The sequence below is a fragment of the Theropithecus gelada genome, chromosome 3 (assembly GCF_003255815.1).
Source record: "Theropithecus gelada isolate Dixy chromosome 3, Tgel_1.0, whole genome shotgun sequence".
Taxonomy (NCBI): Eukaryota; Metazoa; Chordata; class Mammalia; order Primates; family Cercopithecidae; genus Theropithecus; species Theropithecus gelada.
In genome coordinates this window covers 82,912,679-82,926,054 of record NC_037670.1, presented here as the reverse complement: position 1 = coordinate 82,926,054, position 13,376 = coordinate 82,912,679, and the positions used below count along the sequence as shown (strand labels likewise).

General features: G+C 45.4%; 1 protein-coding gene across 1 annotated transcript in view; it reads left to right on the top strand.

Annotated features, from left to right (window-relative positions):
* The window catches only part of WIPF3 (WAS/WASL interacting protein family member 3), a 108,034-nt gene that overhangs the window by 69,486 nt on the left and 25,172 nt on the right, over window positions 1-13,376 (top strand). Inside the window, exons 4-6 of the mRNA XM_025380041.1 lie at window positions 3,026-3,157; window positions 7,954-8,706; window positions 12,166-12,315. Coding sequence (XP_025235826.1) covers window positions 3,026-3,157; window positions 7,954-8,706; window positions 12,166-12,315 — 1,035 coding nt within the window. The remainder of the gene's footprint in view (window positions 1-3,025; window positions 3,158-7,953; window positions 8,707-12,165; window positions 12,316-13,376) is intronic.

Below are 13,376 nucleotides of genomic sequence, written 5' to 3'. Positions count from 1 at the left end.
GGCCTCCTGTGAGCCAAGGACAGGACAGGCATGTGAGACACAGCCAGACACCCCTGGCTGGGGCCACAGCTGCTTCCCAGGACACATACAGAGCCATCTCAGACCTGCTCATTGGACAGGCCAAGTGGGCGAGAGAACGAGAGCTTTCCCTCCAAATCTGCAAATGGTTTAGAGCATATCTTCCATCCTTTTCAAAAGCTAAAAAGAACTCTGCAACGGGACAACTTTTTAAAAATTATGATAAAATACACATAACATAAAATTCATCATTTTAACCATTTTAAAGTGTTCAATTGGTGCCAATTATTATATTCACAATGTTGTTGCAACAATCACCTCTATCTAGTTCCAGAATATTTACATCACCGCTAAAGGAAATCTCATACCCATTAGTAAGTCATTCCCCATTAGTCCCCAGCCCTTGCCAACCTAATCTACTTTCTGTCTCTCTGGATTTGCCTATTCTGATATTTCAAAGAAATGGAATCATACAATACATGGCCTTTCGTGGCTGGCTTCCTTCACTTAGCATAATGTTTTCAAGCTTCATAGATGTTGGAGCATGTATCAGTACTTCACTCCTTTTATCATTGAATATTTAATTGTATGGACACACCACGTTTTGTGTATTCTTTGTAGGGTAACATTTAAAGATCACTCACCCTGTGTCAACATGGTCCTCAAACTCAGTGATAGAAAGTGAAGGGCTCAACATTTTTTTTAAAATGCCAAATTTTTGCTTCACTTTTCACAAGGAGAAAGATGTATTAAGAATTCTGTTTCAGAGGATATGACTGAAGCTCGCTGTCTGCTAGAATGTGACAGAGTAAATTGAGTCCTGTGCTCAGGTCAGATGACCCACATTGAGTTCTGGTTCTGCAACCAGACAAATCGGGAAGCCTCTTTGAGGCTGTTTGGTCATCTGTGAAATGGGGAGCCTCTTTGAGGCTGTTTGGTCATCTGTGAAATGGGGAGACAATACCTGGCTCCTTTTTTGTCTTGGTCAAGATTGTTGGAAGTTGAAATAATATATGCAGAACTTTTTAGTACAGGTCGAGCATCCCTAATCCAAAAATCCCAAATCTGAAACTTTTTGAATATCGACATGATGCCTCACATGGATGATGAAGATGACGTTGTTAACCCTGAAGAAAACGTGCCTCCAGGTGACATGGTGGAAACGTATGATGAGTTTATTGAAGGACAAGAGCGGCGTACATTCATAACAGAACAAGAAATCATGTCAGTTTACAAAATCAGAGAGAGGCTTTTGAGATAAAAACCATTTTTAATGAGGCAGATGACTCTGGAGGAAACATTTTTAAAAGACAGCTAGCAGAATGCTTCCTCAAATCTAGAGGACCTACTTCCTGGTCTCTCAGTGGTTTCTGATGTTTCTTCTCACCTAAAACAATGAGATCCAGTGTACAGTAACCTTTAATCAAAACACAGCATTGCAGGAGACTGAAAGCCTGCCTTTGTTTGTTGCTGCTGTTGTCTAACAGCTGATCTGGGTTTTCTGGTGATACTACTGTGTTGCTTAGTTACCTTGAACACATTATTTTTTTGCTATGTTAATGGTATGCCATATTTTTAACTGCTAAGTTCTTATGTGTGAAGAAGTGTAGGAAAATGATTGCTTATTGGTAGCATAGAAAGTCACTGTCAGGAATGATGGTGATGGACAAACCACAGATTGACAACTTGGGAGGATGAGATGGCGACACCTTTGCTTTCTGATGGCTCCATGAATGCAAGCTTTGTTTTATGCACAAAATTATTTTAAAATATTGCATGAAATTACCTTCAGGCTATGTGTAAAGGTATATATGAAACAAATAAATTTCATGTTTAGACTTGGGTCCCATTCCCCAAGATATCGCATTATGAATATGTAAATATTTCAAAAAAAAATCTGAAATACTTGGTCCCAAGCATTTTGGATAAGGGATACTCCCCCTGTAATATAAGGTGTTGTTATGTCTTCCTATGTTCTGCTATGATATGCATGATGGTAATTCTTAAAGATAGTCCTAAAAATATAATTATATCTCCTATCTGCAATTATAAATGTCAACACACAGGATAGACAAATTTTTAAAGAAATATTTTCAACATGGAGTACATTAAAAATTAGTTTCTGGTTAAACCCATGATCGAATTGGTTAAGGCTAATTAACAGGTAAATCAATTTCATCGAAACACTCACTTCCTAATCATTCTCATGAGTAAGTAATGTATAATATTAACACTTAGAATAATCTGGCCACTTTCCTCCACCAGTGGGCACTGTGCCCTAATTTCTCTGTGCATATTAGCTTCAGGTTGTAAATATTTTCTGCCAGGAATTCTTGTCTAAGCTGAGTATCTTCTCATTTTCTGTAGTTAGTAACCACACATGCCTGGAAGGCTGGAGTTAGTGATACCTTTCCTCAGGGGCCCATGATCTTTCCGTTCCATAGATGAAAAGGTTCAGGGAGGCATGAGGGGCTGGGGGCGTGAGGGCTGGAGAGACAGGAAGGAAACTGCCAAGGCACAATCATTGCAGGCTTTACCTCTTGCTTGCTGCTCTGGTCAGCGCTCTGTGGACAAGAAGTTAAAATGACTGACTGAATTAAATCTGTGGGTTTTCTTTGTCTAGTCTTCCATAGCCAGGTTGAAAATAAGAGCAGCTCTACATCTACCACGTTTGGGTTTTCTAATTCAAAGGTGCTGCCAGTTGCTCTGTTAGCATCTACAAAATGGCAGTGTTCAGGTCCCTTTGTTTTGGTCACTTTTCAGGGGAGTTGGGCGCAAATGGTTAGTTCTTTGGTAGAACTGGAGAGGGCAGGGCATGTGAGTCTACAGGGTATCAAGGCAGAGGGTGCCTGGAGAAGATGCTGAGTGAAAGGATGACATTGGAGGTGGGAGAATGGGAAGGCGGACAAGGGCAGTGGTAGACCAGTGTTAGACCATGGTCTGAAATGAGACCTGGCTGCTCAGCTCTGCTCTCAAGTCCTTGCCTATTTGTGTCTTCTCTCTAAAGGTTCTAAAGGAACCAACAAAGAAGGGGGAGGTTCTGCAAACACACGAGGTGCAAGCACACCTCCCACCCTGGGAGATCTGTTTGCTGGTGGCTTTCCTGTATTGCGACCAGCAGGCCAGCGGGATGTAGCAGGTAAGGAAGAATTCATTCTGGCTCCCTTGTGGTCTGTATCTCCTTAACTTGTGGAACCATCAGGGCAATCTACACATGCCAGTAAGCAACAATGGTTTTACTGAACAGTCATGATAGAATAGAAGATCATGTTCTTGGGACCTTAAGCACTGGAAACTTCCAAAGTACAAAATGGTTCTTGAGAAATCTTTTACATCATCATCCTGTTTAAATTATTCCATTGTAATAGTTGAAAAATGACTTGTAATAATGTGTAATACTTAGTGATGGCGTGATGGTAGCCCAGACTGCAAAGTGTATATCGACAGGTCTAAATTGTAATAGAACCTCATAGTGACATCACTGTGGATGCACTAGCAATGCATGAGTTGTAATGATTCAGTTTTCATATCAGTTAGGTACTGCTGTGTAACAAAACACCCTAAAACTTAAAAGCTTTAAACAATCGTTTTTTAGCCTACAATTCTGTGGATTAGCAGCTTAGAGTAGTCTCGGCTGGGCTCCCTCTTGCATCTATAAAGAACTGCAGGTCATGTAGGTAGCTTTGCTAATCTTATATTTCTCATATTTTTCCAACCTCTGGGGCCTCAGCTATAACCACTGGCCTGACTCACCTCTATCCACATGGTCTCTCAGTATCCAGCAGGCTGTCCGGGCCTCGTTTTCATGCCAGCAGCAGGGTTCCAAGAGAGAAGACAGAAGTATAAATAAAGCCTCTTGAGGCTTAGGCTTGGAAGTATTGCTAGGATGTAACTTGAAAGTCTAAGAAGTATCACTTCCTATCACATTCTCTTAGCCAAAACAAGTCACAAGGATGGAGAAATAGACTTTGCCTCTTGATGTGAGGAACTGTAAAATCATATTTCAAAGATTATGGAATCAAGCATAAGTGGGTAATGAAGGTCGTATCTGTAATCAGTCTACCTCTTTTTTTTTTCCAGTGTGCATCAGAGGTTTTTTGTTTGTTTGTTTGTTTGTTTGTTTTTTGTGACTTTTGTTTCAGTGGGCATCAGAAGTTTTGAAAGTATTGCATTAAAATTGAACAAATACAAATTTACTCTGAGGAAAAAAAAAAAAAAAACACCTGTTTTTCCTATTCTTGTTCTCTTTAACCACCAAGCTGAATAAACTCCAGGAATACCATAAATACAGCAAATACAAAGGCCCAAACATTCCTGGTACTGGATGTTCCATTATGTGACTTTGCTAACTTTTTTAGTGGCCTCTGTGACTGTTTAATGTTATGGGATGCTTATGCTGCCTCACTCACCAATAAAAGTCCAGCAAAGAAAAAGATGCTAGGATATTTTGAGATCCAACTTGAACCTTCTCAAGGGCCATGTTCATTTCGTCATTTTTGCTGAGGGGTTAGCAGGAAAGGTAGAGCACAAGGTCTTCCTCAATAAAGACAGTGGATATTCTTCAGTGCCCTCTTCTTTTTCAAAATTTCTGAGTGCTATCAAACAAATATCCTTTGGAATAGAAGGCTTCCACCAGTTTCTCTTCAGAGAAGATGGGAGAAATAGGCCCCAGTCAGGTTTTCATAGGAAGCAGCCAAAAATAGCCAGCAGGAGTCCTGCTGGTCTGCTTGTCTCCAGTAGGACATAAGTGTCAGATGTTTGAGCTGCTGTAATAGGGAAGACAAGAATTTATCTCTTTAGAGATGGAGGTCCATAAAGAAGTGACTAATGATGCCTGTTTCAGGATAGAAACTCAAGGAGAAAGCCACTAGATAAACACATGGACTGAGTACCATGTCAAGGCAAGGCAGGTCGTGGCTCCCTGCTCCCAGCACTTTCCCGGCAGCCCCCTTCTCATCAGAGGAAGGGACTTGAGCCTTTGCTCCCTCTCTGAGCTTCTGGCCTACCTTTCTTGGTGGTTCATGCCGTCCCCTCCACTCACGCTGTTCTCCTTGCTGCTCTTCACACACCAACATGTTGCTGCCACTGGGCGCTTGCACTGACTCTCTCTTGGCCTGAAAGGCTCATCTGCAGGTGTCCATGTGACTCAGTCTCTCCCTTCCTGCAGGTCTCTCCTCAGGTGGCAGCTGATCAAAGTGTCCGTGAGGTCTTCACTTATCATCCCATATAAAGGTTCAGTTCCATCCTTTCATTCTATATCTCCTTTTCCTTAATTTACTTTTCTTGTATTACTTAGCACCATCTGACATATCATGTGTCCACTGGTTTATCTGTTTATTGTCTGTCTTAGCCATCTAAAGCTAAGCTCCATGAAGGCAGGGACTATGTTTTGTTCACTGCCATAGAAATGCCTAGCGCATGGCAGGTGCTCAGTAAATACTTGCTGACTAGCATGTGTGAATGGTAGTGTGGTGGCTGACATTCAATAGGGACCATAGCACAGTGTCATGGGCTCATGGTACTTCTAGGGACTCATGAAAATATTTAAATTTCTTTTAAAATCAGAAGAAAATATATGACCTTTTAGGGTCAAAGAATGTATTTGTCTTTGTACCAATGCAGTCATGAATATAAATATATTTTTAATGGAGAAGAGGCCCACAAAGGCAAAAGTGCCTACGGACCCTGGAGTCATAATGCAGCCCCAGCTTAGAGCTCCAAGGGAGTGAGAATTACAATAAGATATGATGAGTAAACATTATTTCTGGGTTGAATAGAATATGTAATGAGATGTCCAGGGTCTTCTGGAAAACATTCAGATTTGAGGAAGAAGAAATATTTCATCTTTTGATAAACCTGCAGGTTATAAAAGCTGAATCCTTTCCTATGGGCACAGCATCCCTGATGCCCTCAAGCTGGCCTTTCCGCCACCTCCTGGCCTCCTTTGTGTTTTCTTTGGATTTCTAGGGCTTGCATTTCCATTGTGAAGGACAGCCTCCTCCCTTACTTCCCTCAACTCCCTCGGAGCTCTCTGTCAGCCCAGGTCTGCCTCCTTCACTTGCCTGCACTTACACCGTCAGCCCCTCTCTCCCCTGCAGTCTCACCTTTCTCCCTGAGGGGCATGAATAGAAGCTGGGCAGGGATTTGCCCGCCCTCGCTTCTGCTGTGCATGTTAGGATAAAAATGAGTATGCCCACATTTCTCATGTGGTTGGTGGCTTCATCAGCACAGGATCCCCTACTTTTAACTGACTCACTTTAAGGGTTTTTGAATCTTTGAGACATGGTGTCCTTGGTTACTTAAAAGGTTTAGATAGGCTATTTAAGGGTAGGTTTTGCTCTGTTTTGCAAACTTTTATTATCCCTTTCAATTTCATTGAGCCACTGGGCATGTAGGTAGGCTCTGCCTTGTTTAGGCAGCTGCCTAGGTTCTCCTCGTCATCTTTATGTATTATGTGGAAACAGGTTTGAGAACTTCTAGACAGGAATGCCTGAGCTGACACCTGCAATACCATCCTCACCCTACCTTAAGAACAGCCATTCCATAATGTGGTTGGAATATTATGGTCTAGGTGACTGTCACATTATAGCCAGAGGGGCTCATATTTGGAAAGCCAGATACCAAGGTCTTGCCTACTTAGCTTCCCCTGAGTCACCTCTGCTAGGCTGTGCTTTGATTGGCCTGGCTTTTGAAATCCAGTACTTTAAGTGTATGACTTAGCACCTGATTGAGGTAAACACACAGGAGACTCAAGTACTGCAAAGATCAGAACCCCCAACAGATGCTGGGGTTTCTAATCTGAAATGAAAGCTGCAGGTCCCATGCTGCAGCACCCAGGAAGTAGTGGGTGTGAGAAAACATCATTTTTCAAGTGTTGTCCACATGTTGTCATGGTGATTATAAAATATAGGGGAAAACATACTCCCCAGAATTCTTATAAAAAGAGCACTAAATCTGGAAGAAATATTTTAATCTGCTTCCTGAGTAGACAGTGATACTCCAAGGACATCTCTAAGCAGTAATTGCAGAACTTCAAGGCAGTAAACAGCGACAGGAACTTTTTCTTATTAGAGAGAGGCAGAACGAAAAAGGGTGAGAACTAGCAAAATGGTGCAAGATTGTGCAGAGTATAGAGGCCTCTCCTGGGGCATGCTCCACTAGAGTCTTCCATGAGAACCAAACGCAAATGCTTACAAGAGCAAATCGTTGTTGTTGAATTTAAAAGAGGAATTGAATTTCAAGCTGGGGCAGATGCAGTGAAGGATCTATAGGCTGAGAAAGCCAAAACCCTTGGGAATTAGCGTAAGTCTTTCGGAAAGGAGGTTTTGAACTTTCAGAGGCCATAGAACTGCGAGGTTCAAGGTCATTGGACCTGGGTTGTCAAGGGCAAATGTCTCCCTCCAGTCTTATCTTATGTATTCAGGGAATCATGAATTTTCTGCTCTCAACACAGAAACGAAGAAAGTCATTGTTCACAGAATGCTGGGAGTGAAGAAAACCTCCCTAGCCAGGAGTGCTGGTTGGTACACCTGAGGGTCCAAATTAGAGCATAAGGGCTGATGGACCTAGCAGGTGTCAGTGAATGAGTGTGAGTGGGGCCTTGATTAGGAAGGGCAAAAGACACCCGGGCAGTCCTGGCCCTCGGCTTGGATACTAGGGGCCCAAGGCAGATGACAGCAGAGGTGGCAATGGATAGGAGGGCGGGAGGCCTGACCTGGGCTTGTCATTAATGCTGGCAAGGACCTTGGAGCTGGTCCAGTTGGTCCTTCTGTGTGACAGCTGCGGTACCTGAGGCCTCTCAGTGGACACGTGCAGAAAAAGCGGTCTACAGTGCAGCTCACTGCGGGCAGGCTTGAGTGTCCTGAGTGCCGCCTACCTGCGGGGGCTTTCTCCTTCCTTATTGCCGAGCTAACCCAGAATCTGTTTCACTTCCAGGTGGCAAGACAGGACAGGGCCCTGGCTCCCGCGCGCCCTCTCCCAGGCTTCCCAACAAAACCATCAGCGGCCCGCTTATCCCGCCTGCCTCTCCCAGGCTAGGCAATACCTCCGAGGCGCATGGCGCTGCCAGAACAGCCCCGCCTCGCCCCAACGTGCCTGCCCCGCCCCCTCCCACCCCACCCCCTCCGCCGCCACCCTTACCCCCGCCCCTTCCCTCTTCCTCCCCCATCAAAACTCCGCTTGTGTCCCCACCTGGCCCACTGACCAAAGGGAACCTCCCGGTGGTTGCACCCCCTGTCCCCTGTGCGCCACCACCTCCACCTCCGCCACCTCCCCCAACGCCATCCCCGCTGCCCCCGGCCTCGGTTCTTAGTGACAAGGCAGTGAAGCCTCAGCTAGCTCCCTTGCACCTCCCGCCCATCCCGCCCCCGCTCCCTCTCCTCCCACCTTTCGGGTATCCTGGGCTCAAAGCGGAGCCCGCCAGCCCTGCGCAAGATGTGCAGGAGCCTCCAGCCCCGCCACCCCTGCCGCCCCCGCTCCCCACTTACGCTTCGTGCTCCCCGAGGGCTTCTTTGCCCGCGCCCCCTTTGCCAGGAGCTAATAACAGCAGTGAAGCCCCCCCCCCCCTACCCCCCAAATCCCCCAGCTTCCAGGCCCCACCGCAGAAGGTCAGTGCGCAGGCCTTGCCCGCCCCGCCTGCCCCTCCGGGCTCCCAGACGTTCCTGCAGAAGAAGAGGCACGGCCGACCAGGTAAGGAGCGCTCCCTGGCCCATTGCCCCTGGTGGAGCGCAATAAAATCTTGTCGTTGCACAGGACTTTATTGTTGGAGGTATTCATTTCAGAGATGGACACCAGGGGTGAGGGAGGCAGGGAGATTTGCCCAAAATCATGCTGCCTGTAACCAAGGGATCCTGGCCTTGATCCCCTGCCCTTCTAGCTCTGTGGCCCTGGGCAACCACTTGGCCTCTCTGTTCTCCCTTCTCTTCATCTGTAAAATGGGGATAGATAGCAATAGTTGCTATCTCCTGGGCTTGTTATTAAGCATTAAGTGAGTTTTTAGGTTGGAGGTGCTTGGAACAGGGCCTGGCAACAGTGAGCTTGAGAGGGATTATTTATTCTTACTACCATCCTCCAACTCCAGATCTCCTCCCTGAGGTGGACAGGGCATGAGTGCGGCTTGTTTCCAGAACCAGGCCTCCTTTTATATTTGCCGGCGTTTTCCAGAATCTTCACCGGCCCTCAGTAAACTGGATTCCCACTCTGCCTTAGTTTTCGCAGGTTCTCCAGCTGACTCAAGAAAACTGAGGGCCTGTATTTTGAGCCAAATAGTAAAAATGTTTCCTTCACATATGCAGCACAGATTATTTGAATTGAGTGTGCATGCCCCATGGCTGATTTCCTTGGTCCCTCTAGTAGGAGGCTTCATTCCGTTTTAGTGCCCCTGTGAATGGGAAGTACCTCCACACGTCCACAGACACACCCACATCCACGCACGCAGACACACTCAAACATATGCACACTCATAACACACACATCCACATGCACACCACAACACACATATTCCTGTGTCTTTTAGAAAATCTTTCGATGCAGAAAGCTTCTTAAAAGTGTTTTCTTGAATTAAAAATAATTCAAGCTTGTTGCAGAGCAAATAGAAGGAAATTGAAATTAACCAGGTACGGATGGCTCACACCCGTAATCCCACCGCTTTGGGAGGCCCATGCATGAAGATGGCTTGAGGTCAGGAGTTATAGGCCAGCCTGGGTAACATAGCGAAACCCCATCTCTACAGAAAATAAAAATAAAAAATTGGGTGGGCATGGTGGCAGACACCTATAGTACCAGATACTTGGGAGGCTAAGGCAGGAGGATGGTTTGAATCTAGGTGTTCAAGGCTGTGGTGAGCTTTGACTGTGCCATTGTACTCCAACTTGGATCACAGAGCCAGATGCTGCTGTCTCTAAGTAAATTAAGTAATTAAATCACCCATAATAACATCACCCAGAGATGAAAACTGCCATTTGGATAGGTTTCTTTAATTCTTTTTTCTGAATATATGTACATGTTTACATGGTTAGTACCATCTTTCACATACAGTTTTGTGCTCTGTTTTTAATTTAATATTATATTAAAAACAATTTTATCCAATTGTTAAAATGTCTTTAGAAGAATGACCTTCAGTATATTCCATATTCCTCATGTTAGATATCTAAGTTGATTCCATTTTTTGTTATTATGCATAATATTGCAAGAAATACTTTCGTAGAAATTTTAGTCCACATTTTTGATATTTTTCTAAAAGTATTGGTTTCTTAAAGGGAATTCCTGGTGCAAAGAGCAAGGATATTTTTAAGCCTCTTGATTACAAGAGGTAAGATTTTAGTCATTTTCTTTTCAATTGACTGGTCACCATGAGGGCCAGCATTTGTACTCGTAAGCCCCTTTTGATATTTGTTATTTTCAAATGTTTATGATGTGATGAAAAAAAAACAAAGATTTTTTTTTTTTTTTTTTTTTGAGACACAGTTTCACTCTGCCACCCAGGCTGGAGTGCAGTGGCAGGATCTCAGCTCACTGCAACCTTCACCTCCCAGGTTAAAGTGATTCTCATGCCTCAACCTTCCGAGCAGCTGGGGTTACAGGCGTGCACCACCACGCCTGGCTAGTTTTTGTATTTTTAGTAGAGACAGGGTTTCACCATGTTGGCCAGGCTGGTCTTGAACTCCTGACTTCAAGCGATCAGCCCACCTTGGCCTCCCAAGGTGCTGGGATTACGTGTGAGCCACTGCGCCTGGCCAACAAAAACAAGGCTTTTGATTCAGAGGGCTATGAATTCAAATCCTGGGTTCCCCACCCACTCCTGTGGAAACTCACACCACTTGGGTTTGTTTTTTTTAATACTGAATTTTTTTTATTTGACAAATGGGCCTACTAATAACACCTTTCACATAGGATTATTAAGAATATGAAATGAGATATTTGCATAAAGGGCTTGCATGTAACTTCAGCTCCAGCAGCATTATTTCCTTACCACACAGTGGGGCAGCTGTTCACCCAGAAGAGGGACTGCAGTCCTTTTATCCTGCATGTGGGAGCAAGTAAATTCCTCATAGATCCTTGTGCCCAGAAAGGGAAGACCAGAAAGGGAAAGGAAGGCAGTTGGGAGGGAGAAAGGAAGACGGACAGATGAAGGGACATGAGACGCGAGGATGGCGGCTGGTGACTGAGAATGCCTGCTGCAGCTGGGGCCCCTTCATCTGCTCCAGAGTAGTGAGCCCCAGGCCAGGATGGAGATACATATCTGGCCTTCTTCTTTGCATCTTTGGATGTGAAACTTGGTTGGTCCATGTTCAAAATAAGGGCAATTTCTACTTTAGCCCAACTTGGGGGGAAAAGAGAGAGGTAGTAATTGTGAACATCTTAGCACAGATAGTAATAATGTTATTGTCATCATTTCAAGAAGCAAAGTGATGTGTGCAGTGCCACTGAAGAAATAAGCAGGAGTGGACCCCCTGCATTGATGTGCCAGGATAGCAGATTTTTTTGTTACCAGATGAACCATACAGGAAAGTATTGGCAAAGGAGATAGTGAGCCTTTCTCAGGCATGATCAGAGAAGGCTGGAGGAAGTAGGTTGGATTCAAGTTAGGCCCTGGTGGGCACGTAAGATTTAGGTGGACCGGAAGGAGAAACAAGCATTTGCAGTGCTGGAGAACCAGTGCGAGCAGGGACACAGGGGCAAAACAAGCCCCTGACCGCTCCCTCTTCAAGCCTCCCTCTGGGCCTCTTCTACAGTGAGCCCTTCCTGTTCTTACCACTCTCCAGTGATTTCCCTGCTTTGGGCTGTACCTGATGATGAAGGTTATCACCATCATTAATATTATTGCAGCAGCTAACATTTATTGACGACTTACTACATGCCACTCAACTTAAATTCGACTCATTGAATCTTCTCAATAACCCTGGGAAGTGGGTGTACTATTACTACTCCCATCTTACAGATGAGGAAACTAAAACACAAAGAGGCTATGTTACTTATCCCAATGGGAGAACTGCAATTCGGTGCCAAACAGGTTGGCTCCAGAGGTTGCCCTTTTACTCACTATATCACATTACATCTGAAGATGGAAATGCCTAACATCTCACATAAAGTTATAGCATCCACCGTTCCCATCCGTGTGTCTGAATACACCATCCTCTTCTCTGTAAGGGGCCGGTGGGGGAAAGCTAAATCCACCTCCAGCACCCCCTGCGAGATCACCCACCACAGAGCTTTCAAGCAAGAGCCAGCAGGTCACAGCCTGGACCCCGACACAGCAGCCTGGAGGTCAGCTGCGAAATGGAAGCCTGCACATCATCGGTAAGTGGGGTGCACCCTCTGCTGGTTTGGCTGCCAGTAGGAATGTGATTCTCCCAACCTCTGGAGAGAGAGTTTGCTGGCCACAGTGCTGCCATCTCAGGGTACATGCTTCTTTCATGAACACAGGCTCCCTCCAGCACCAGCCAGCCCACAGGTTCTGTTAAATAGGGTTCCTTTCAAGGCTTTCTGCATAGTTTCAAGGCTCACTCTCTAGCCTTCTAATTCAGATTAGAGAAAGGGAAGAGAAGCAACATTTAAACTGTGTGTGTGTGTGTGTGTATGTCTGTGTGTCTATGGAGAAATCAGTGCATAAGCCTGAAAGAGTAGAATGATATGGATAAAGAGAAAGAATACATAGAAGGCCCACCAGGCAGAGGGACATTTCGAGTACAAGTATGGAGGTAGGAAGGAAAGTCACCTGGGGTCAGATGTGATCACAGCCATGGAATCTTTGGATCCCTTCTGTGTGCTGGGCTAGTGTCCGACAGAGGCCCAGATCACAAAGCAGGGGCTCAGCCCATGAAAGGGTCACAGGAGCCCTCCCCTCCTGCCAACAGATCTCAGAGCAGAAGCTGTTTGCTTTGTGGAGCTCAGGTCCCACCCTAGACACAGGCCATGCTCCTCCATTCCCCAGTCATTCTGCCCATTTCTCCCTCCCCTCGAAACCCTCCCAGGAGCTTCTCAGGTGACTGCTGGGGCTTTGCCAGTTCCTTGTTGGCACCAGGGTCCCCACCTCTGATTCTGGACCCTGGAGAGCTCCGTGCCACTTCCACCCCTTTAGCAGCCTCCTTAAGGTGTTATTGGTTGGAGTATGTTCGGGTGGGTGACAGGGAGTGACTGGATTTCCCTCTTCCAGCTTCCCTCCATCCCAACCAACCAGTAAAACTTGAGAGGTGAATAGATGTCTTAGGGAGAATGGCCCTATCGTTAAAATCCTTGCACTGAGCAGGCAAACAGAAAATGGTGGATGCAGTCAGAGTAATCTCTGTGCTCCTGGAAATGATCAAAGCTTGGGTCGTGACAGTAACCTGAGTAACTCTTTCCATTTCACATGTGTGCAG